This window comes from Danio rerio, chromosome 15, assembly GCF_052040795.2.
Source record: "Danio rerio strain M-AB ecotype USA chromosome 15, GRCz13ab, whole genome shotgun sequence".
NCBI lineage: Eukaryota > Metazoa > Chordata > Actinopteri > Cypriniformes > Danionidae > Danio > Danio rerio.
This window is the reverse complement of record NC_141035.1, coordinates 39,947,967-39,974,472: the sequence shown is the minus strand read 5'-3', so window position 1 is coordinate 39,974,472 and position 26,506 is coordinate 39,947,967. Positions and strand designations below refer to the sequence as shown.

Here is a 26,506-nt window from a genome sequence, read left to right as displayed (position 1 = left end):
TATTTACTGAATAACAAACACCACCTATATGTAATAACTGACAGACTGCTCTTACCATCAAACATATTTTGTTGGAATGTGGAAGTTTCAATACTGTTAGACAATTTTTTTAAGGAGAGTACTTTGATGTACATTTAAACAAGGTAACACCAGGAAGAACCTTAAATAATTTATCAAAAATTTAACTGAAAAAATCATATTCAACTTTGAGTATATTTTTGTGTGAATTTTATTTATTTCTATCCTATATATTTGTCTAAGTAACTTTTTATTGTAATACGAATTTATATATCAATTTTGCCACTAAATAGCCATAAGTTGCTGATGTGGCAATAAATAAATAATAAATAATAATAAATATTCCTTGATGTATATACTGTTTTTTATCAGCTGATTGGTAAAATGCCAAACTCCTTCATTCTTGTAAAACTCATTCTTGATCACATTTGATGATGATTGATGATCACAGAGAGCTGAACAGATCTTTTAATCCCAGCTGCTTTGTGCACGTGCTGTGTTGTTGATATAATTATACACGTTACTACGAAGACATGTTAATATTCAGCTAGCTTTCAATCAGTTTTGTGGGTGGGGAAAACCACACTCCGACATTACGTTGCGGTGGGCCTCAAAATGGGTGGGATTTGCATCCTATTTTAACGTCAGGAAATTCAAAAAAAGAGTTATTGTTTTTATATCACCCCAATATGACTGTGGACAAACTATACCTACACATGGTTTTGTCCAAACAGCTTCTAAAAGAGGATTTTCATCATAGGTGTCTTAAAAATGAATTCTGCATTCTAATCGCTTGCCTTAAATGTAGTTGGTGAACTGTTTGAATTTCAAGCTCATAAGAATTTACAATATGCGTTTGAGGAGTATTAACATTTTATTACTGTCTAACAGCATTACTGTTTTGCATCAACACACTGTTTAATTGTGTTTTGTGTGTTTCTTCAGAGTGTGGTGAGGATCAGTTCACTTGCAGCAATGGCCTCTGTAGGCCTCAGTTCTTTGTGTGTGACAGAGCGAATGACTGCGGCGATAACAGTGATGAGAAAGACTGTGGTAAGTATTTTATTGAATATGTTTTAGTGCTGTTGAAAGATGAATCGCATCCAAAATGAAAGTTTGTTTACATAATGTTTTTTAACATTGCGTATATAAACAAAGCTAAACCACATATACTAAACCAGTTTTTTAATATAATAGTGATGGGCAAAAATTTACTCTGCTTAATCGCACAAAAAATAGTATTTGTTTTGAAAATGTTATTTGTTTATTGTGTATATTTATTACTCACCGGCCACTTTATTAGGCACACCGTACTAGTGCTGGTTTTGACCACTTTTGTATTCCGAACTGCCTTAAATCTTCGTAGCATAGATATAACAAAGTACTTTAAATATTCCTCAAAGATTTTGGTCCATATTGACATGATAGCGTCTGCAGTTGCAGATTTGTTGGCTGCACATTTATGATGCAAATCTCCTGTTCCACCACATCCCAAAGGTGCTCTATTGGATTGAGATGTGGTGAGTGTGGAGGCCATTTGAGTACAGTGAACTCATTGTCATGTTCAAGAAAACAGTCTGAAATGATTTGGGCTTTATAACATGGCACTTTATCCTGCTGAATTGCCATTCAGATATGCTCTTCTGCCTTCCTCAGTTGTAATGAGTGGTTATTTGAACTACTGTTGCCTTTCTATCAGCTCGGACCAGTCTGGCCATTCTTATCTGACCTCTGGCATCAACAAGGCATTTGTGACCACAGAACTGCCACTCACTGGATATTTTCTCTTTTTTTTTTAACTCTTTTTTGTAAAACCTAAAGATGGTTGTGAGTGAAAATCCCAGTAGATCAGCAGTTTCTGAAATACTCAGACCAGACCATCTGGCACCAACAACCATGCCACTTTCAAAGTCACTTAAATCACTGTTCTTCCCCATTCTGATGCTCAGTTTGAACTGCAGCAGACTGTCTTGACCATGTCTACTTGCCTAAATTCATTGAGTTGCTGCCATGTGATTGGCTGATTAGAAATTTGTGTTAACGAGCAGTTAGACACGTGTACCTAAAAAAGTGGCCGGTGAGTGTCTATGTATAAAAACACATAGGCATGCATATATTTGAGCGTTTTTTTTGTTTGTTTTTTTTTAGATAAAAGATAATGTGTATACGACACAAATACCTATGTAACAAATTGTTTGTATAGTTTTGTTTCTATGCATGTGTGTAGGTGTATTTTATAATAAAAATAATAAAAACATTTATACTTGCACATGTAGAATCCTTTTTTTCCTCAGTCTAATTTAATTGTTATTAATTATTCCATTTTAAAAACTATGAAAAGAACATTTTCTTTGCCATAAAAGTGATATTACGAAAAATGATGTGCGCCTGCACCACTTGCAAGGCTTTTGTGGACTTTATTTGAAAACAAAGAAAGTCCGTTTAAATGCAACATAATGCATTTAAATATGCACCATATTTGCTCAAAGAAATGGTTAAGAAGTTATGACATTTTCTTGAAGGATACTTACCCTTGTTTTGCTTAATTTTCCCATAGACTGTGGCAGAGCACAGGTGAGGTGTGGCAACGGCGCCTGCATCATGCAGGATTTTGTTTGCGATGGAAAAAATGACTGTCTTGATGGAAGTGATGAGGTCTCCTGTGCAGCATGTGAGTGGATCCAACTTTTCACTTATCATAGAGATGCATTTCCATAGGTTTTGATTGGTGGATTAAGTTGTTGTTGGTTGTTTTGTAAGTTTATTTGGATTTTATATCTATTAAGAAAATTAACACTTATTTACAAGCAAATCCTGGCTACATGAAGTGAAATTAATAATACATCAAAAAAATAAATAAAATAAAGCAAGCAATCGATTCATGTTATTCTTCACATACGCATACACAAAAACAGCCATTTGAATCTTTTTGGCTTTAGACTTTCAGTCTCATTCACTTCCATTCATTTTTAGACATTAAAAACAGCTTATTATACTGCTCGATCTTGCAAACTGATATTTTCTTATTATTTGATTCTGCTTTGTCTATATAATCATGCTTACACTTGTTTGTAGAACAAGTAGTTTGGTCGTTTTCTGCAGTTTATTATTCCTAGTCATATCTCCCATAGGTTTTTAAGTTTTAAAACAATTTAAAAATAAATCCCACTTCAGCATTAAAGAACAAGGTCAATACTGTCTAAATTAAATGTTTAGCGAATCATTTTACTAAACAAAAGTAAGTTTGATATGTCTCCAGTCGAAAATGTACAAAATGTCTTCATGGAACATAATATTTTCTTATTATTTTATTGATGTTTGGCATGAAATAAAACTCTGTAATTTTGATCCATACAGTAGCTGTTGTCGAAAATATACTTGTGCAACATAAGACATTTTTTGTCCTGGGTTACAAATGTGGCTATTTTATTGACTTGTGTTTTATGAAATCAATATAATTGAATTTGAATCTGTTGAAATTAAACAGACTTACAAGATTATATTATCTGATAAAATATATATATATTTTTTATTACAAGTCATTATCTGTTTCACTATTTGGCCAAGAGGATCCAGAATTTTAATTTCAATATAATATAATATAATATAATATAATATAATATAATATAATATAATATAATATAATATAATATAATATAATAATGTAATGTAATGTAATGTAATGTAATGTAATGTAATGTAATGTAATGTAATATAATATAATGTAATATAATATAATATAATATAAATTTTATATTATATTATATTATATTATATTATATTGTATTATATTGTATTATATTATATTATATTGTATTGTATTGTATTGTATTGTATTGTATTGTATTGTATTGTATTATATTATATTATATTATATTATATTATATTATATTATATTATATTTAAATATATTATATTATAATATATTATATTATATCATATTATATTATATTATATTAAAATATAAAATATTAAGAAACATTGAAAAATAGGTTTTAATAATATTTTAAAAATAAATAATGCAATCAACACAGTAGTCCAAAATAAGGAAATGGGACAAACAACATGAAACCGAATCAACAAAGCTCTCCCTAATATCTTTGAAACATTTTGATTTGAATAATAATTGGATTAACTTTTATATATTTAACCAAAGAGTAGATTTATAATATAAATGTTACAATAAAAAAGAATGTTTATTAAAATAATTACTTTGTTTTCTTGAAACTAAATCTCTCTTTTGAGGTAAAATGTCACCCAGACATTTTCTTTGTGAGATTAACACAAGTCTTAAGTTATTCCCCAAATCATTAATTATTAAGCAGTTTTATAGTGCTTTCCATTGTTGGGGCTGCACACTCAGGCTCAACTCTGCACCTGCAGGCCTGTAGTTTAGTTTCTCTGATGTCAGGAATTTAAGGTTAAAACCGTTTGTGATCACAGTAAATGCCCAGTCATGTAAAACAATGAAATCAAATATTTAAACACTTTTTGATGTTTGTGAATGCTCTAAATTTAACTTCAATCAGCCATTTAGCGTCTGTATATTGAATAAGCTTGATTTTCTGATGTCTTGAAATTGTTCTGCAGTTGCTGAGCTGACATGTGCGTTGACATCCTCTACTGAAAAATCAAGCACCGTATAAAAATGTGATAATTAACCTGCTTTAAAGATGCGAAACACTTGTGAGCGGTAAAAACTGGAGAAATCACATATTTTGGCCTTTTCTACCGTCATTCTTTGTCTCCCACTCCAAGTTGTTGATTGTTTTGGTATCTTTCAGCAGAGATAAGTGACCTATCCCACGATCAATAGGCTTGATCAATAGGCTGACTCTTGCATTGCCATAAAGGAGGCTTAGGTCTTTGGTGATGAAAAGAAGCTGCACTTGATGTTTTATTCCCCTTGTTTACTTCAACTTTTACTTTCATTTCGCTCTCTTAGCGCCTGGTGTCTGCAATGATTTCTCCTTCAAGTGTAAAAACAAGCAATGCGTAAACAAAGTGAATGCGGAATGCGATCGTGAAGATGATTGCTCAGATGGCTCGGACGAACAAGGATGCGGTAAGTCACACTTTTAAATGAGTTTTTTTTTCCTCACTAACAAAGAAGAAGGTGCTTTTAGTCTGCGTGTTGCATGGTAACTGACCGTGTTTTGTCTGAAACTCCTCGGCATGAAACAAAAGTAGTGCCAGTCTTTTCTTCTCTAGTGAGAGCGACAGTGTGGCTTTGAGAGACACAATTCCATTCATTTTCTCTATAGGGACTGAGATTTTTATCATTACTAAGAAGCAGACCTGCTGTGAGCTTTGAAGTCGTTAATCGGTTGTATGTGGATCTGTTTAAATGAATTCAACTTCTTTTTTAAACAGTGGTGTTTAATAGCAGAATTTGTGCAGAGAAATCTACATTATTTGTGGTAGTGTGTGGAACATTCCAGCAATATTAGAAGCACCCTTACAAAGCAAGCTTATTCTTACAGTACAATATACATTTTATGTAAAAAATATCTATCCATCCATCTGTCTATACATCGTTCCATTCATCCATCCATCCATCCATCCATTGTTTTATCTATCCGTCCGTCTGCCTGCCTGCCTGTCTGTCTGTCTGTCTGTCTGTCTATCTAACTGTCTGTCTGTCCGTCCGTCCGTCCGTCCATCCATTCATCCATCCATCCATCCATCCATCCATATATCCATCTATCTATCTATCTATCTATCTATCTATCTATCTATCTATCTATCTATCTATCTATCTATCTATCTATCTATCTATCTATCTATCTATCTATCTATCTATCTATCTATCTATCTATCTATCTATCTATCTATCTATCTATCTATCTATCTATCTATCTATCTATCTATCTATCTATCTATCTACAGTATCTATCTAACTATCGTTCTATCTATCATACTGTGCAAGTCTTTGTCATTGGCCACTTTGTTATTTTAGTATAATTATATATAATTATTATAATATCTATAGTACAGTATAATAATATATCGCTCCTCACCTAAACAGTAATGATAATTATCGAAAATGATATTGATTAGGAAATTATGTTATATCTGTAGATGTTCATGATATTTGTAGACAAAAACAGTGGAAAACAATCATGAATTGGCCTCCACCGAGTCCAGACCTTAATATAGTATTATAGAGGCAGTCGGGATTACCTCGACAGAGTAAAAATAAATAAATAAATAAAAAATAAAAAACAGAAAAAAAAACCCCACATAAATTTGTTAGCAGAAGCCACTATTCTGAAAACAGTGTTTTGTTTTTCTTAATTTTGTGTATTTTTCTTTTCTTTCTGTTTCTATCTTAATGCAGAGACTAGTTTTTAGTTCTGGAGGCTCATTAAAATTTAGCTAAAACAACAACTGTTGCACAGTACTGTATATGAGCAATATCACACAAGCAGTGCCGATATGAAGCAATATCGCACTGCTACAAGTCTGATATTGCGTTTATACAAAAGTTAAACGTCATAATCATAACACTGACCCCCGGTTTCACAAACAAATTTTAAGGCTAGTCAAGATTAAGTTGCATGTTTCAGCTGTCTCAAAACAACTTGTTGTGAGATGTCTTAAAATATGTCAGTGTCATTTTTTTTTGTCTCCAGGTGCACACCAGTAATATTTTTTCTAAGGCCATTTTTATAAATGTGCCTTAAATAGCCTTATTTAACTAAGGCCTAGTCCTGGCTTAATCTAAGCCCTGTTTGTGAAACTGGGCCTGAGAGTCTCAAAAACCCTTTTTGTACGAGGAACTATTTACTTTTGCCGTTCATTGACATCTACAGCTGACCGCCAGTACAGCAGAAACCATTGCTAATTCACAAAAATCACTTTAGATATAGTATTTGAATAAAAAAAGCTAAGTCCCTGTGATTATGATAAATAATCAGTATTGGTTATGGTACATTATAGTCTTGGTTTTTCTGTTTAACTGATTTAGATGATCTTGCATTAATTCATAAAGACAGCGGTAGATTAAGGCAAAGAAAATGGAACAACTTTCATTAATATTGCACTGAATTGAGCAGTAAAACTGCTTTCAGGCAAACTCTTCTTAATAATAATTCAAATCAGTTATAGACTCAGTCGTGAAGTACTATAGATTTATAATATATAAGCGAATACAATTATCAGTATAAGATTTTAGTCATACCGCCCACCTCTAGAGTCTTTATTGTATAATCATTTGAAGATAATGAGCTTCCCAGTGTGTTTTCACAAGCTTTTGGTGTTTAAATGAATCTAAAACCAATTGTAATTTCCAGAACTTGCTGGATCATCAACAACGCGGTAATTAGCACCAAAAGGAGAAAAAAAAAATCACATTAGAGCCTGAAGCCAATATGCTTTTTTTATGAAACCTTACTTGACATTTCTTCATCTCTTTCTACTTCTTTTATTGGCCTCAGGGTTGCTAGATTCTTTTTCCTTCCTCATTGTGTTTTTATCAGCCAGCTTGGTTCATCCCTCTATATATCTGCCTTGTTATAATTCTGCTTGAATCCCGCTAAAGGCGGACAGTCCTGTGAGTCAGAGAAGATGTTTCCAGAAACTCCACCATCTTTCAGTGCAAACAGTTTTACAGCGAGCCCTCTGATCTTATCCCTGCCGGTCTTGTACGAGACCCCAATAACCTCTCATCTCAGCACGCCAATACTATCCTTTCTGTTGTCTTTTTGAAATCTCACTTTGAGCTTGATCCGCTCTTACAATTTGGTTTCAGACTGCGGGACTCGGCCATACAAGCATAACCGTATTGTGGGTGGTCAGAACGCAGATGTGGGTGAATGGCCGTGGCAGGTCAGTCTTCATTTCAAGACCCAAGGACACGCTTGCGGAGCCTCGATCATCTCCAACAAATGGCTATTGTGTGCTGCCCACTGCTTCATCCAACCTGATCCATCGTGAGTGTGTTTTGGTGTTTGTTTTTTTAGCTGTAGACCTCTTTCTCTATTCTCTTTGTGCTCAAATGTCATCCAACATCAGCTCTCCTGTGTTGGATCAAAGCCTGGGTTTGTATTTATTCCCATTAGCCAGTAGGTGGAGCACAAGACATGCAGTCAAGTCCTATTTTTTTTCCTTGATGAATTATTCCAACATGTTCGGGAGACTGCAACACTAAAGCTGAATTGAAAGATTATTCACTCTCCTGAGGTATGGTTTCGCCGTGAAATCAAGATTGACCCCATTTACTTTCTTCATAATCTTGCCAATGATAGATCAGTGCACAAATGTTTGTTTTTAATCTTTCATCAGAGCGTAATAACTTTGTTTCACCTATGAAATCTCCTAGCCCTCCTCATTTTTCAACCCCTCCTCATATAGAGGTGTTGTTTTTTTCTCAATCCTGGCCATTAGGGGGGTAACAGTATATTGAAATGACACTTCAGTATCTCAGTTTTGTTATCTTGGTGCATTTTCAGTGCAGCAGAAAAGAAAAACAACTTTGTTTGATGCTTTTTTTTATTGGGTTCTGGCTCTGTCTTTATGAAAAATTCAATATATTACTATTTTTTAAGTATAAAAATATGTATATCTGCTAATGTTGTATTGAGTTTCCCTATTACTTTTATTGTAATATACATACCTGTCAACATTGGGATGTGAAAATAAGGGATATGCCCACCATAATAAGGCATCTACTACTGTATAACTTACACATTCTGATTAATCGAATAACAAGAATTACTTTAAAAATGCTCACATCTAACGTTATAGTAAAAGCATTTGACTGCTTTCCTAATTTTTTATGCTCATTGAAGACAAAATTAGTTGTGTTTGAAAAAAAAAAACACCAAGGTCGACATCTCTAGATGTTGTTGTTATAATTATTAATTATGTGAATGTGTCTGGTCAAACACGCACCCAAAAGCCAGACTTTCACTCCGCTTCAAATCGTGTGTACAGAATCCGTTCAGAAACAGTGTCTATTTATCACTATGGAGCTCTATTTCACAGTGTTTTTGTGCCTAAACAAAGCGAAAGCACAGAACAGACTCAAATTTAAGAGTAACGGGCAGCCCCTGGTGGTTCGGCGGTATGGGTTGCGTATATGGAGGCTCGGCTCTTTAATGTTTCTTTAATGTTTCTTGCCACCCTTCAGAGAAACTCTGAAAATACAGGAGAAATATGGGAAAATACCTTTATGGGATGTTAGCGGGATAGAACTGTAAAATACGGGAGAATCCCTGAAAAAACGGGAGTGTTGACAGGTATGAATATATTTTAACAGAGCTCAAACTACAGTAGCCCCTCACTATTACGTGGTTCATCTTTCGTGGTTTTGCAGTTTCGCAGATGGTTTAAATGCAATTTGACAAGCTTTTTTATTTCTTTCTTTTTTTTTTTTTTTTTTTTTTTTACAGCACATTGTGTTCTGCATCCTGATTATCTGTAGACCAGGGGTGTCCAAATTCGGTCCTGGAGGGCCGGTTTCCTCCATAGTTTACCTCCAACTTCCTTCTCACCTCCCTGGACGTTTCTAATATATCTAGAAAGAGCTTGATTATCTAGTTCATGTGTGTTTAATTGGGGTTGGAACTAAAATATGCAGGACACCGGCCCTTCAGGACAGAGTTTGGACACCCCTGCTGTAGACCACTGTAAATCAATCTCCTCCGTGTTTCCTGTACAGTACATAATGCGTTCACCTTGCCAAATTAACATACTGTAAATCTTTGATCATTAGCAGTGTGAGTTCCAACATGAATGCAAAGAGGATTGTAACGGTCCGCAGCAAGACCATCGTAAAGGGAGTCGCACACCATATGCACCACATCGCGCCACACAGGACCATGCATTTCAGAATTGTAAATGTAGGTTTATATCAGGGTAGTGTAGGGATATTTTACAGTTTGAACCCAAAAATGACCAATCTGTCAGATGAAGAAGAGCCGGAGTCAGAGATTCAATTAAAAAGGAAGTTTACTGAAGATAGCTTGCAGTTTCATTAGAAGAAGCCAGCTTCAACACTCGCAGTGACTTCGTAGGTCGCTCTGCTTACAATCTCAAAACATCAACAATTATACTCTCACATAACATCAATAACTGCGTCATACATATAGGCGTTTGAACCTGAGACTCAATATCTCAAGCATACAAACATCAGACTGTTTAGAGCTGACCCCAGACATGTGGAACGATCCACAATTGAATAAAACACACACTCACACTCCATAGTACAATCTTTTTCTTTCCCAAGACTGAGTGTACTCTCAGCTATCTTTATCAAAACTGGCTAAAAACCGGTAAAATCTACATCTAAACTGGCGGCTTGCATACAAAGGAATTAACTTTAAAAGATTTAACACATAAAATAGCAAATATCACTTTAGACATAATTAGCACATTAGCAAATAGCAATAGGAACAGTTGGATCCAATTCTTCAAGAAATTCCTTGACCTCTGACTTGGCTGGGTAGATCCTCAGGAAACAAATAATTTGGCATACAGTAAAGCAATCACACACATTTTAATCCAGTTTTAATCTGAAGTGGCATGACACTAAAAGGTCATCATAAATTCAAGGCTCTTAAACATTCAACTTTATTAATAATCATAAAGACATAAGAAAGGATATGCATCCGGTGTACTTTAGTTTTGTAAATCAGTGACAGCAGGAAAAAGAACATTATGCTGGATGCCAACATTATCCGCACTAAAGCTGAAAAGCTCTATGAAGCTTTTGCTGACAGAGATGAATGTTTGTGCCTGACAACAGGTTTTGATCTTTTGTTTTATTGTATAAAACTGGACTTAATTTTCTATTAAAGTTTGAACTTTGAGAGTGTTTAAATGAGAGAAAAGTTAGAAAATGTTAATGCCCTTGTGAGAAAGTGTATAAAGTGTGTAATAATTGAAAAAATAAAGCTGACTACTTCCCAGATTTAGTGCGGGTTATTTTTAGAACGTAACACCTGCAAATAACGATGGACCACTGTATTAAATTCTATTAGATTTCAATGTAATAATCAACAATACAAATTGAATAAACAAAAAATTAGCATTAACAATTAAATGCAAGTTTAAAATTTTGTTTCCACCTAATTTATCGTTTAAATAAATCTATTTACACAAAGGCTTTCATAACTTGTTTTCATAAAAGATTTTAGCAAACAGTCATTTGAAAAAGTCTATAGAAACCATTAGATTTGTTTTTAGCAATGGAGTCAGTGCAAGGATCGTATCTCTCAGTCTCCACCTGATCAATAAAATCATTTTTTTGAGGAAGAAAATAGCTGATGAAAACACTTGACAGTCATGAACTGGCCTCCACAGAGTCCAGACCTCAATATTATAGAGACAGTATGGGATCATCTTATGGGCCAAATAAAATACATCTAAATCTGAAGACTGACTTTGGGATGAAACCTTTTCTACTCCAGAGCAAAAGAGAGCTCAAATAAGAAAATGTTGTACGCAATCTTTAGTGTAGTCTTATATAAATATTGTATATTATATATATATACAATATTATATAATATAATAAATATATATATATATATATATATATATATATATATATATATATATATATATATATATATATATATATATATATATATATATATATATATATATTTTTTTTTTTTTTTTTTTTTTTTTTTAAATCAGCATTTATTAAAATAATCTTGGGATTAAGTGTCAATATTGATTTGTTAACATTAAGGTGTTTGAAATTGGAACGTTCAATTTAAAGGTATAGCCTATATGTAATAATTCTGTCATCAGTTACTCACCCTTCAATAGTTACAAACCTGTTTGAGTTTTTCTTCTGTCGAACATAAAATTAGATATCTTTTTGCAAATATTAGAAACCGGTAATCATTGACTTTCATGGTATTTGTTTCTTCTACTCTGGATGTCAGTAGTTACCTCTTTAGAAGAAGAGGTTCTGAACCACTTGAGAATGAATATTTTATATATTCATTTACATTTATTTCTCTTTAAGCTTCGCACATGTTGATGTCAAAACAACACTGTATTTTGAACACACAAATCTAATTTCTTCCGAATTTATTTCATGCTTACAATGCCTTCAAACAACACCTTCAAAAACAAAATGCTCTCATCCCTTCCAACGGCCTCAAATTAAATATAAACAATGCACTTTTAAGGATTTCGGCTTAACCTTTTCGTCATACCGCCCACCATAGTGTCTTTATTGTGTATTCATTTGAAGATAATGAGCTTTCCAGCATGTTTTTATAAGCTTTGGGTGTTTTTCAGTAAGTTTAAAATAAATTGTACTGTCAAGAAGTTCCGGCATCACTAACAATTCAGTAATTGGTGTGAAAAACACACATTTTATGAAATGTCCTGTCAAAGTACAAATGTAAAATGGATTTGAGCCATGGATTTGATGTCTTTGGCCAGTTTATTTTGACACGGGGGCAGTTGTGGCGTAGTGGTTAGGGAGTCTGCAATCCAAATAGTTGCAGGTTTTAACCCTGGTCATGGCAGGAATTAAAGGTGGGGGATTGAAAAAAAAAAAAACACCCTCTCTCTTTTGATACCCAACCGAGATGCTCTCAGGCAAGGCACCTAACCCTTAATTGTTTCCTGGGCACTGGAAGCAATAGCTGCCCAGTGCTATGGGTCTGTGTGTTTATGTGCTCTCACTCCTCACTCATAATGTGTCTAAATACACTATGAGGTTGTCATATGAGTGTATTTTGAAACCTCTCTTGTCACATCTATTACTTATTAATATACAGTTGAAACCAGAAGTTTACATACACTTAAAAAAAAAAGGAACATAATTTTTTTTTTTTAAATGTCTGATGGTAAATCATTCTAAACGTTTACTATTTTAGGTCCAATAGGATTACCATAATGATTTACTTTTGCTAAATGCGTGAATAATGAGATAATTTTTTATTAATTTCTAGACAGTCAAAAGTTTACATACATTTTCTTAGAATTGTTGTATCTTTGCTTTTAAAACTGCATAACTTTGGTCAAATGTTTTGGGTTTCCTTCCACAAGCTTCTCACAATAGTTTGCAGGAATTTTGGATCATTCCTCCTGACAGAACGGGTGTAAAAGAGTCAGATTTGTCTTGCTCGCACAATTTATTTATTTTTTTTTTAACTCTGCCCACAAATTTTCTATAGAATTTAGATCAGGGCTTTGTGATGGCCACACCAAAACATTCACTTTGTTGTCCTTAAATCACATTTTAACTAATTTGGCAGTATGCTTGGAGTCCTGGTCTGTTTAGAAGACTCATTTGTGGCCAGGTTTTAATTTCCTGGCTGATGTCTTAAGATGTGGCTCTAGCATTTGTACAAAATGTTCTTTCTTCATGATGCCAGCTATGCTGTGAACTTGACCAGTCCCTCCTGCAGCAAAACAGCCCCACCACATGATGCTGCCTCCTCCATACTTCCCAGGTTGCATGGTGCTCTTTCCTAGGCTTGGAAGGTTTCCCCTTTGTCCTCCAAATGTAACACCGGTCATTATGGCCAAACAGTTCAATCTTAGTTCCATCAGACTACAGGACATGTCTCCAAAAAGGATTCTTTTTCCCAGTGTAATTTAGCAAATTGTAATCTGGCTTTTTTTTGTTTTGTTTTGTTTTTTATTCTGGCTTGTTTATTTTCCCATGTTGTCACACAAGGAAGCAGTGTGTTTGAGGTTTTCCTTAAATACTATTCTACAGTTGTGTCTCCAATTGACTCCAATGTTTTCAATTAGCCAATCAGAAACTTCCAAAACCTTGACACCATCATCTGAGCTTTATCAGAGGCATAATAATCTCATTGTTTGTAAACTTGACTTTCAAAAAATGTTATAACAATTTCTCAAAAATATATGAAATAATAATAAGATAATCCTAACTTACCTAAAAAAGAAAAAAGGTTTATTCACATTAACATCTGACTTTTTTTTAAATGGTTACTTGCCTTTTTATACAGTGTATGTAAAATTCTGGTTTCAACTATACATATGGAAGCAATAGTGACATGTACTGGAAAATCCTACATACAGCTTCAAATGATATATCAAATAAGAAAATTAAATAATTACATTATCAGTAGAAGTTTTTGGTCATACATTACTGTCGACCCTATAGTGTCTTTATTTTTGGATTTGCGTTTTTAACAAGGTGTTCCACAAGTTGTTGCATCAAGCAAATTTTCCTCAGTTTTCCTGTCAAAACACAGATTCCCATTACATGCTGACCTTTCAAAAACTCTACATTGTGTTTATTGGCAACAGATACAAGATGACATCCAGCTGGATTACGTACAGTGGGCTGCGGGACCAGAACACCCATGACAAATCGGTTCAAATGCGAGATTTGAAGACCATCATCACCCACCCAAACTACAACGATTTGACCAATGACTATGATATCTCTCTCCTCGAACTGAGCCAGCCGCTGAACTTCAGCAACACTGTGCATCCCATCTGCCTTCCAGCGACGAGCCACGTCTTCACAGCCGGCAGCTCCTGCTTTGTGACGGGCTGGGGGACGCTTCGAGAGGGAGGTCAGACAGCTTGTGCACCTCAGGGCTGATCTTTGCATTTGGAGATCCGCTTTTACAAACCTTTTAAAATTTTGCCTCTTAAGTTTGACATTTTTTCAATCCCTTGTCTCAGTCAGAATGTTTGCATGGACAACAGGTTTCTGATATTAACGAGATTAAAGCAGTGGTCCAGACTTTATCTTGAGGGCTTGGTTGTACTTATAAGATGCAAAACAATGTGTGCTCATGCTTAATTTGTAAAAAAAAAAAAATCACATTTTTTTTTCTTACTTTAATTATATACAGCTACGCTGCTAACATGACTAAAATGACTATCATATTTCATGGTTCCACCAAAAGCCTGCCCTCAAAAGACTCTGATTGGTCATCTAACATCACTACTTCACCAGGAAGCATCACGGCTCTACCAGCACGCGCTTTGCCGTTGTGTAAATACTGTCAGTCAGAGTAGTTGTTAGTCGTATGAGTTTGAGCCTGAATCAGACAAAAAAATGAAGAGGACACAGTTGAATCTCATGCCTGCTCTCTAAAATAAAATCTGACACATATATTCAGAATAACCATGTATAAGTTATATAAAACATCCTGATTTCTTTTGTGAGTTTGTTATTTGAGATGTAGAACGCAGAGAAAACGTTCGCATAGAGAGACACTGCAGTGCTGGTGAAGATTGTGGGTGTTTACAGCGGTTTGACTGATAAATATGAATTTATAGCTAAATTGTTAGCTGTGACAATCAGCATTTCCCATTGCTTATATCCTTTGCGTTCTTGCTATAACATAGCATTAAAGGTGCAGTTGGTGATCTTCCACAATGCTAACAGTTTAGCATAAATCTCTGAGTCACAGTCCCTCCCCTGCTGTCTAGAGCCACGCCTCCTGAAACAGGAGCACAGCAAAAGAACCCTCTCTCATGTGTTAAAAGCGACTAGTGCTTGTCCGGCGGTGTGCAAGCCAAACCAACATGCTATTTCAGAGCAAATATTTAGAGTCGCATGGTAAACGATATAGGGAGAGACTAGGCGGAATAGTGGTACTTACTTGTGTTTTGTTGTTAAACTAATTAAAATCTACATCATCGATGCCGTAAAAGGTCCCTTATGAAACTGAAAATAGTCTTATCAATCTTTCATCGGAAGATTTTAGTGGCTGAACAACACTTCTGTGAAGATATAACCCATTTGTAACAACAACATCTACCGTTACATCAGCTTTGCGTGAAGCTACAACAGTTTTAAAACAGAACATTACTTGTCTAAGAGAAATCCTTCAGACATAGTGTCATCCTTTCTCCAGTGTGCAAAGGTAACTCCAATATTGATTCAGGTTTTTAAAAAGTTTTCATCATGTTTTTACCGATCGCGCACGTGCTTTCTCTCTCGCTTTGTCTATTATGGTTGGAGAGCTGCTTCTATGAGCTCTACTAAAACTCAGAGATATTCTGGAAGCTCTCCTTTGTCAAATGTTAGAGCTATATATTTTTTAAAAGAATTCTCTGGAACATAACTAAAATTAAATTGTAAGCACTTCTCTCTTTGTGTTGTGTCCTTTGGAAGCCCAAATACAGAAACCGAACAAGCTCTATGGAAATAGCAGCATTTAGACGCCATTTTAGCTTTCTCTTCTATAACATTATAGCACCTCTGGCCACACCCGTTCATTGCTCTGGGTATATGCACATAACCTGAAGGGTTTATTATCTCTTATACACTGGTTTGTAGATGTTTTGAATAGTTTGTCATTGTAATTCATGGTAACTGTTAATATTTATTTTTTATTTTTTTGTCGATGAGACTCACATGACATGTATACTGCCCAATCTTGGCCAGGACACTCATGTTAAATAGATTTTTAATCTCAATGTGTCTTTCCTGGTAAAATAAAGGTTATAATAATAATAATAATATGATCTCATTAACCCTGATGTAGTTTTTGTAGTCCCCAAACTTCATTCGCTGTAGGCTTTGCTATGCTAACTCTGTAAAAGTCAATGCGTTGAACTTTGAACTTGCGTATTACATTCAGAGATGTTGTTTATGTTCACACATCTACATTATACATCAATTAAAGTCTAAAATACGATATTGTAGTGGACCACCCCTTTAATACAATATTTTAAGAATCAACCATGTATGTTAGGAATGTTTACATGGACTGCAGTATCCTGATATAAACATTATTAAGACAATACTCTGATTAATAATCTACAATGCAAACTCAATAGGGTTACATAGAAAGCCAATAGCAGTATTCTAATATTAATTAGATGAACACCAAATAAACAAACTATCCACATTTTTATGTTTGCATATATAGCATGGCAAATCATTAACTGCATTGGAAGGTTTTCAACGTGAAAAATCATAATCAACATTGACAGAGTAGGGTAAACAATGTATTACCGTTGTCCATGTGAACATATTCAGCTTTGCTTTTAGCAGAACGTTCATTAAGAGATTGTGTTATAATTGTAGGCTAATTCTGATCAATGTTTTAAACACACACCCTTAATGAGAGCAGATTCTCTTTGGTATCAGAAACGTTCTCACAGGACTAATGTTTTATGTATGTGTTGTAGGAAGCGCGGCTCAAATCCTTCAGAAAGCAGAAGTAAAGGTGATTAATGATACAGTGTGCAACATGGTGACCGAAGGTCAGGTGACCTCTAGAATGATGTGCAGCGGCTACCTTTCTGGAGGTGTGGATGCTTGTCAGGTAAAAAAACAAACACATTTCATAAATATATAAACCGTCCAATGGTTCTTGAGGTCAAAAAGAGAAAACTTTTTTCAAGATTTTTGTGTATTTTTATAGCAAAACACAATAATTGAAGCAAATAATGGCATAAGTTTTCAGAAAACATCTTTTCTCAAAAAAAAACTTTTCAACAAAACAAGTTTGTGATTAAATAAAGATCATAAGATTAGTCATTTTAGGCCATAGTTGTAAAAAAAAAAAACAATTCCTGCAAAATACTGCAGAGGTGGATTTCTGGTAGAAAATGTATTTCATTTATTTATTCATCTTCCTTCAGCTTAGCCAAACTGCCAATTCCATGTTTCTGTCTGTTTTTTTCTTTCTTTCTTTCTCATGTTCTACATTTTTTATTTATTTATGAACAATATTTTTTGTGCATGTATAATTTCTAAGGAGGGAAATACACTCACTGGCCACTTTATTAGGTACACCTGTCCAACTGCTTGTTAGCGCAAATATTTAATCCGCCAATAACATGGCAGCAACCCAATGCATTTAGGCATGTAGACATGTTCAAGACGATCTGCTGCAGTTCAAACTGAGCATCAGAAAGGGGAAGAAAGGTGATATAAGTGACTTGTAATGGTTGTTGGTGCCAGACGGGCTGGTCTGAGTAATTCAGAAACTGCTGATCTACTGGGATTTTTATGCACAACCATCTCTAGGGTTTACAAAGAATGGTCTGAAAAATAGAAAATATCAAGAGAGCGGCAGTTCTGGGGGCGTAAATGCATTGTTGATGTCAGAGGAGAATGGTCAGCATGGTTCAAGCTGAAAGAAAAGCAACAATAGCTCAAATAAATACTCGTTACAACTGAGGTGTTCAGAAGAGCATCTATGAACGCACAACACGTTGAATCTTGAGGCAGCAGAATACCTCACTGGGTGCCACTCCTGTCAGCTAAGAACAAGAACAGGCTACAATTCACACAGGCTCAACAAAATTGGACAATAGAAGATTGCCTGGTCTGATGAGTCTTAATTTCTGCTGCGACATTCGGATGGTAGGGTCAGAATTTGGGCCCATTAGTACCAACTGGGCATCGTGTCAATGTCACAGCCTACCTGAGTATTGTTGCTGACAATGTCCATCTCTTTATAACCACAGGGTACTCATCTTCTGATGGCTACTTCCAGCAGGATAATGCACCAAGTCATAATTCCATGACAATGAGTTTACTATACTCAAATGCCTCCACAGTCACCAGATCTCAATGCAATAGAGCACCTTTGGGATGTGTTGTAACAGGAGATTTGCATTATGGATGTGCAGCCGACAAATCTGGAGCAGTATAGACCAAAATCTCTGAGGCATATTTCCAGTACCTTGTTATATGCCATGAAGGATTAAGGCAGTTCTGAAGGCAAAAGGGGGTCCAACCTGGTACTAGTAAGGTGTACCTAATAAAGTGGCCAGTGAATGTATATCTCTTTTAGATTTCATTAAAAAATATCTTCATTGGCATTTTAATTTTGGGGTGAACTGACCCCTTAAGGCCATTTATACGACTATTAGCATTTACAGACTCAAAACCCCAGCACTCCCGCCCAAGTTGCCAGCTTTATATAACATACGCAAAATTACACCTTCGCTTGGTTTTAATGAATTCAAGGTGGTTTAATAGGCGTTTAGATGCACTGTCAAACCCCAAGTCTTTTTCATCCTGTTTCTATTCATTCAGAAACAACCTACAGTACAAATATGACATGAGCATAATGCCGTCAAAGTGTTCGGCTAATGTTGTTGTCTTCCCGCAGCGTGTGTACAGCCTCGTAGTGGAGAAGATTAATTATTCTACCTTGTTCCCTGATATTTAAATGAGCTGATTTCCATAATTTCTACTTCTATCTCACTTGTTATTCATCTTGCTTTCCCCCTTCTGAACGCTCCGTGCGTCTCTCTCTTATTCTGGGTGTAATCTTCTTAGTCTGCTTTTCTCCTGCACAGGTTCCGGTCCTGGTCTTCTGACTCCTTTCTCTCCTGCTATAGATTTCGCAAACGCCCGCTCTCTCTTCTTTCATTCACTTGGTTGTTTTGTCTCTCTCTCTTTCCTCTCACCTCCCAATTCAAATATGCTTTATTGCCACGTCTGTTTGCATTGCAATATTGGCAAAGTAATTAAGAGCCGAATTGTATTACACACAAAACAAATCATTCAGGGATAATAGTAATGAAATGAAATGACACAGTAAATAAGCAGCTTAAATTAGAGGTACAAAATAATAAATGATGAGTGATTACAATAATAATTAAAATGTTCGCAAATTGCTTCACATGCATACACACTTTCTCACATACACAATACTCGTCAATAATATCCGTTCTGCTTCATAATAATTCAGATTCAAGCACTTTATTGGTGTGATTGTTTTATATACAATATTGTAAAAGATTCAATACGGACGTCAAAAATGATGAAACAAAATAAATTACAATCTTCAGTAGTACTGAAATAAATAACCCACAATATACAAAAATATAAATAAACATTCAATAATGAACATTCTCTAGACGAGATCAACAGGCAACTCTTGAATATGCTGATCAAATAGGTTTTGTTACACGAGTGTCCTCCATGCATTTGATATTTTTCAGACTGTTTTGGAACATGTTGCGTTACGTTTCCCTCTTTTGGCTTCCGCAGGGAGATTCGGGTGGCCCTCTTGTGTGTCTTTCCGAAGGTGGCAAATGGTTCCAGGCTGGCATAGTGAGCTGGGGAGAAGGCTGCGCTCGGAGGAACAAGCCTGGCGTTTACACGCGTGTCACCAAACTGCGGGAATGGATCCGTGAAATCACATCCTTATAGTGGAGCCTGGACCTGCAATCACAGCGACAACCAAAGCAGAAAAACCGAAATGTTCAGTGGCAGCACATTTTAGGAAAGTTTGTGAACTGCACGCACACAAAGTTAAAGCAACACTCCAAATAGTTTTGCAAATAGGCTTCTTTTACTAGTAAGCTAAAGTTAAACCGTATCTAATTTTTATTCCATTCAGCCAATCTCTGGGTCTGGGGAAGAACTTTTAGCTTAGCTTACCTTAGCATAGCCATTGGGTTTTCTGATGAGTGTGTCGTCAGGTAAAGGAGTAAACTTTTTAGCGAATGTTTATTGCTGTCATTTGTGTTTATTTTAATTGTAATCTTAAAATATACTGATTTTACTGTCAAAACGTAAACAAGATTTAGCTTAGCTGAGCATAGCCGTTGGGTTTTCCGATGAGTGTGGAGAGTCATTACTTAGGGAGTAAACTTTTTAGTGAATGTGCATATAGTTGTCATTTGTGTTTATTTTAGTAGTAATCTCAACATATGCTGATTTTACTGTCAAAAAAGGAAGAACTTTTAGCTTAGCTTAGCATAGCCGTTGGGTTTTCTGATGAGTGTGGAGCGTCAATAGGTAAGAAGTAAACTTTTTAGCGAATGTACATTATTGTCATTTGTGTTTATATTAATAGTAATCTCAAAATATGCTGATTTTACTGTCAAATGGGGAGAACTTTTAGCTTAGCTTAGCATAGCCGTTGGGTTTTCTGATGAGTGTGGAGCGTCGTTAGGTAAGAATTAAACTTTTTAGCGAATGTGCATTGTTGTTATTTGTGTTAACCTTAATAGTAATCTCAACATATGCTGATTTTACTGTTAAAATTGGGAGACCGTTTAGCTTTGCTTAGCTTAGCATAGCCGTTGGGTTGTCTGAAGAGTAAACTGACTTTACTGTCAAAACGGGGAGAACTCTGAGCTTAGCTTAGCTTAGCTTAGCTTAGCATAGCTGTTGAGTTTTCTGAGTGTGAAGCATTGTTTAGGTAAGGAGTAAACTTTTTAGCGAATGTACATTGCTGTCATTTGTGTTTATTTTAATAGTAATCTCAAAATATGCTGATATTACTGTCAAAACTTTGCTAATTTGACCTCGTATGAAAGCAAAATGTTGCTAATTTGACCCAGTATGGGAGCAGGTATGGCACAAGATAACCTAAAGAAGTTTTGAAGTTTTAGGACTTTTAAAATAATATAGTGTTTTTTCTACTGCATATAAAATAAGCACTGATTGTTTTAGAGTAACATAAATTCAAGTTTAAATCAGCTAGCCTAAAAGTGATTCTCCTTGACCTTATTTTATATCAATATTTGTGGATAGTAGGCCTATGTACAGTATGCACTCAATGGCTGGACTTACGACTTTCCATTTTATGTTATTCACATATTATGTAGCTACAGCTATGGGGAAAAATATGTGAGATTACTATAGAATTCCCAGTGTCTTTGTATTTGCTGTTTATAATTATTATTTTTTTGAGTAAAATAATATTTTTTGTTAGCATAAATCTCTAAAGAATCAAGAGTTTTGATTTTACTATTTAAAAGTTGACTCATCTTCTATAGTTACATCATGTAATGATACTGATAGAAACTGAAAAGTGACGTTGCTGGAGACTATTTCAAGTGTGCATAATATTGCGGCTGCTGCAGCCATGGTACAGCAGCAAACATTCCTTATTATTATGCTGGAATGTTCAGTTGGAATGAATAGTTCCTAGCCATATCAGTCTAGAAAATAGCAACTTTTCATTTCCAGTTGATCGTAGTACACAATGTAAGTACAGAAGTGTAATGACTTAAATAAGAATTATCAAAACTCGTTTTATATCTTTTTTTAGTGAGATGCTAATGGTCTAATCTGATTCAATGATCTATGCTAAGCTAAGCTAATAGTGCTCCTGCCAGACCAGGAGATCGGCTGACATTTAGATTCAAGTACATTCAGATTTCACTAAAATGAGGTTATATGTGAATATGATGAACTGTTACACTCATTTACCAACTGCTTTGTCTCACAGGTGTATCGCTTCCAGGCGTTCATATCAGAATCCTTGAATAAGTAACTTTTATAAATGTCACTTGGAGATCAAGCTGTTCTAAAATGAGACTGGCCTGATAGACGTCATGTTGTTATCTTTTTGAATGAACTTTCCCATGCTCAAAATGTGCCTTTCTTTCCAGAAACTACACTGTGTATCTATTCAGGAACAATGGCTCTTGTGTAGCTGAAGTTCCAGTGCCTGTTTTATTTTTTATTTCTTTCTCTCTTTTAGTGAAGGTCAAAAGCTTCTTTGCAATCTAGAAATTCCTGTAAGCATCCCACTCAGGCTGACCTTCCTTCCTCACATCTGTGTGATCTCAGGACCTCTGTGCCGAAGCTCTAAAATGGAGGATTAGGTAAAAATAGGAGATTTCCGTCATCCATTTGCCAATACAACCAAGGCCAACATGGGTCACTCACTTCTGCTGCATGTTAAAGTTCCAGCCAATCAATGTCAAAGCTGCTGGCGGAAACACCCAGCAGAATGGTCTCTCCTTCAAAGGGTCCCGAATTATTGAGGAATCTATAATGCCGATTCCTCATAAGCTTGGCAAGTTTCTTTCCCATGGAAAGTCCACTTGCTTAGTATGATTTTTGTTTTGACTTAATTTTCCAGTATAGGCACAAGAGAGACGTAAGCTGTATTTTCAGAGTTGTCAAACAAGAGATGATATATTTATATACTACCAGACTTTCATATAGGATCATGATGTGCAGTTTAATCTTCTGAGGGCTTGTTAGGCATGGATTTTTGAATATAGCTTCAACCAAAATTGATTGTTATACTGTAAGTGTTTATTGCTTTTAAATGTCTGGGTGACTAACATTTGTAAATATCTTACTTGCTCTTATTAATATAGTGGAATACTTGGTGCTTTTTCTTCAGTTTTGTTGCATTTTGTATTTTAAACATTTTTTAATGTATTCAGATTTTACAACACTGTCTTGACAAATAAAATATGTGGTGGTTTTACATTTTGTTTTGATCTTTTCTTCGTTCATTTTCCTTCGGCTTAGTTTCTTATGTATAATTATAATAATAATAAAAATAGTTTCTTAGATTTAAATCGTGCTGGGCGACGCAGTGGCGCAGTAGGTAGTGCTGTCGCCTCACAGCAAGAAGGTCGCTGGTTCGAGCCTCAGCTGGGTCAGTTGGTGTTTCTGTGTGGAGTTTGCATGTTCTCCCTGAGTTCGCGTGGGTTTCCTCCAGGTGCTTTGGTTTCCCTCACAGTCCAAAGACATGCGGAACAGGTGAATTGGGTAGGATAAATTTTCTGTAGTGTATGAGTGTGACTGAGTGTGTATGGATGGGTTTCCCAGAGATTGGTTGCAGCTGGAAGGGCATCCGCTTCGTAAAACATGTGCTGGATAAGATTGTGATTCACTCCGCTGTGGTGACCCCAGATTAATAAAGGGACTAAGCTGAAAAGAAAATGAATGAATGAATAAATAGTGCTTTTCTGGACACTCAAAGCGCTTTACACATCCTCAACCACCACCAGTGTGTAGCATCCACCTGGAGACGCAACGGTAGCCATATTGATCCAGACCATACATGACACACTAGCTCACTGGTGGAAAGGAAACCTAGTGATGAAGCCAATTATGATATGGGAAGGTTAAGCCATTATGGACAGAGGCTAGTAGGCAAATTTGGCCAGGATGACGGGGTTAAACCCTGGTGTCTTTTTTTTTTTTTTCTTTCCCCGAAGGACATGCTGGGATTTTTAATGACCACAAAGAGTCAGGTCCTCGGTTTAATGTTGCATCCAACAGTTGGCACTCACTGAACAGTATAGAGTTCCCATCAATATATTGGGGTGTTAAGACCCACACGGACCGCGGGGTTGAGCCCCCTCCTGCTAGTCTCACTAATGCTACTTCTGGCAGCAACCTAGCTTTCCCATATGGTCTCCCATCCAGGTACTGACCAGCCTCAGCTCTGCTTCGCTTCAGTGGGCAACCATGTGAGTGTTGCAGAGAGCTAGATGCCGCCCAAAGTTTCTTTCTTTAATTTATCAGGGGTCGCCACAGATGAATGAATCGACAACAGCATATGTTTGACACAGCAGATGCCCTTCCAGCCACAACCCAGTACTGGGAAACACCCATACACTCTCACATTTGCACACACTCTCACACACTACAGCCAGTTTAGTTTATTCTCTACACAGAAATACCAACTGGCACCAGTGAGTTGTAACCACTGAGCCACTGTGCTGCTATTCTTTAGTTTGGTTTTGGTCAATTTCTGTAGGCTATAATTGAATTCCCCCAAAATTGTCAAAATTAAATCATAAATGAAGCTTTTCTGTATGAACCATCATCAGTGCTGCCTTAAACAATGATTTTTCTTCCTACACTAAAAAAAAAAACCTGTTTGCCTTAAATTCTTAAGCTGAATTAAACTAACCTTATGAATCCATTGAACTTCTATTATGTTAAACTGACTTAAAATAACTTCCCTACATGGTTATAACCATGATTAACTTAGTTTAATAAGTTGTAATGAACTAAAGCATATGCTCTCATGACTAATTGATCATATCATTTTTTACAGTGTAATGAAAAAAACGTAGCCGGAACAAATCATAGATCGGCTCTTTTTAATACGACCAAAAATCCACAGCGTGACTTTGTTAGTGATGTGAATGTGCTTAGTTTTGACCTTGCACCAATTAAAAAGCTCGTGGTTTAATTAAGCATTGCTCTGCACTGCTACAGTTGTTTTAAACGGTTGGTAGAGAATTGAATTTAAGCTAATTACATGCCAGATTTGACCTTGTGTGAGTTTTAGATTGGTGTTAAACCTTTCAGATCATCTCCAATCGATGCATAAAAACACTTGCACTTGAGCATATTGTGCATTAATACGGTATCTAGGCAACCAGTGTTCACCAATTAATAGGGCAATATAGCTTAATATAGTATTGAATGCATGAAAGTGATGCATTAGTTCAATCAGGCTTTCAGTTTTCTGCTTTTGTTACATTGCTAAAAAATACCCCTGGTGCATTGTTCTTCATTTTTATACATAATGAAAAATTTTTTTAAATATTTTAACATGTCCACAATGTTTACTAAGGATGTGAGTTTTTAGAGTTCTAGGCTTGGGTATAAATAAAATTATTGTTAATTCTAATAAAATTCCTATTAATATTTATAATACCATCTCGCTATACCCACGTTTTAAACACTTGACTGATTGTTTACAGTTTAATTTATTGCCATAATTCACGCAAAGCGTCATGCAGCGGGAGAACGTGGATAGTTCCCGGGTCGTTTGATTGGTGTGATTCATCTTTGCTCATGAATATTCAAATACATGCAAATCAAGCAAAACCGTTGGGTTTGCTGATGAGTGTGGCACGTCAGGTAAGGATAAATTAAATATACATTGTTGCCATTTGTGTTTAATTTATTGAATGTCGCTTATTTTAACAGAAATCTTAATGATATGGATTTTACTTTCAAAAAGTTGCAGAGGACGAACATGGATAGTTAACGGCCGGTCGTTTGATTTGTGTGATTCATCTTCATAAATATTAAAAAACATATGCAAATGAGGCAAAACCGTTGCGATTTCTAAAGTCTGGCACGTCGTTAGGTAAGGTGTAAACATTTTAGCGAATTTTCATTGTCATTTATGTTTAATGTATCGAATTTTGAAATCTAATAGTAATCTCAAAATATTTTACTGTCAAAACTTTGATAATTTGACGTCGAATGAGAGCAGGTATGGTGCAGGTTGATCTAAGGGAGTTTTGAAGTTGTGTATAAAGAATTCTAATTAATGGACTTTTAAAATAATATGTTAATTCTATATGAAATAAGCACTTGTTTATTTAGAGTCATTCAAAGTGATATTAATTCAAATTTGAATCAACTAATGTTAGACTTCTTTGCCTTATCTTGTGGACAGTAGGCCTATGCACTCGGCTGGATTTGAGACTTTAAATTTTATGTTATTTGCATATTATGTAGCTACTACTATGGGCGAATTTCGTTTTATTTGCTTTGATTGTATTTTCTTGAGTATATATATATATATATATATATATATATATATATATATATATATATATATATATATATATATATATATAATTATTTTTTTATTTTTTGGTTGTATGTATATGTATGTATGTATGTATGTATGTATATATATATATATATATATATATATATATATATATATATATATATATATATATATATATATATGTTGTGATTGAAAATTAGATTTCTTAACTGTCCTGAAATGTAAAAATAAATGTCTAAAATTAGTATAAACATCTGAAAACAGACTTTTATTTTGTTATTTTATGTATAAAATAATAATTA

The 26,506-nt window shown here is 35.1% G+C and overlaps 2 protein-coding genes across 3 annotated transcripts in view; one reads left to right on the top strand and one right to left on the bottom strand.

Annotated features, from left to right (window-relative positions):
* Nucleotides 1–24,526, top strand: part of st14 (ST14 transmembrane serine protease matriptase) — a 76,138-nt gene extending 51,612 nt beyond the window's left edge. The window contains exons 13-19 of one of the 2 annotated variants that reach the window (XM_087284492.1): nucleotides 964–1,071; nucleotides 2,576–2,689; nucleotides 4,964–5,083; nucleotides 7,772–7,952; nucleotides 14,272–14,543; nucleotides 17,122–17,258; nucleotides 19,946–23,135. In XM_087284492.1, coding sequence (XP_087140618.1) covers nucleotides 964–1,071; nucleotides 2,576–2,689; nucleotides 4,964–5,083; nucleotides 7,772–7,952; nucleotides 14,272–14,543; nucleotides 17,122–17,258; nucleotides 19,946–20,107 — 1,094 coding nt within the window. In that variant the 3' untranslated portion in view covers nucleotides 20,108–23,135. Of the gene's footprint in view, nucleotides 1–963; nucleotides 1,072–2,575; nucleotides 2,690–4,963; nucleotides 5,084–7,771; nucleotides 7,953–14,271; nucleotides 14,544–17,121; nucleotides 17,259–19,945; nucleotides 23,136–23,566 lie in introns of those variants that run through there. The other variant, XR_015509758.1, reaches the window with a different exon arrangement.
* kirrel2 (kirre like nephrin family adhesion molecule 2) overlaps nucleotides 19,639–26,506 on the bottom strand; it is an 85,811-nt gene continuing 78,943 nt past the window's right edge. Inside the window, exon 13 of the mRNA XM_087283015.1 lies at nucleotides 19,639–20,119. Coding sequence (XP_087139141.1) covers nucleotides 20,094–20,119 — 26 coding nt within the window. The 3' untranslated portion in view covers nucleotides 19,639–20,093. The remainder of the gene's footprint in view (nucleotides 20,120–26,506) is intronic.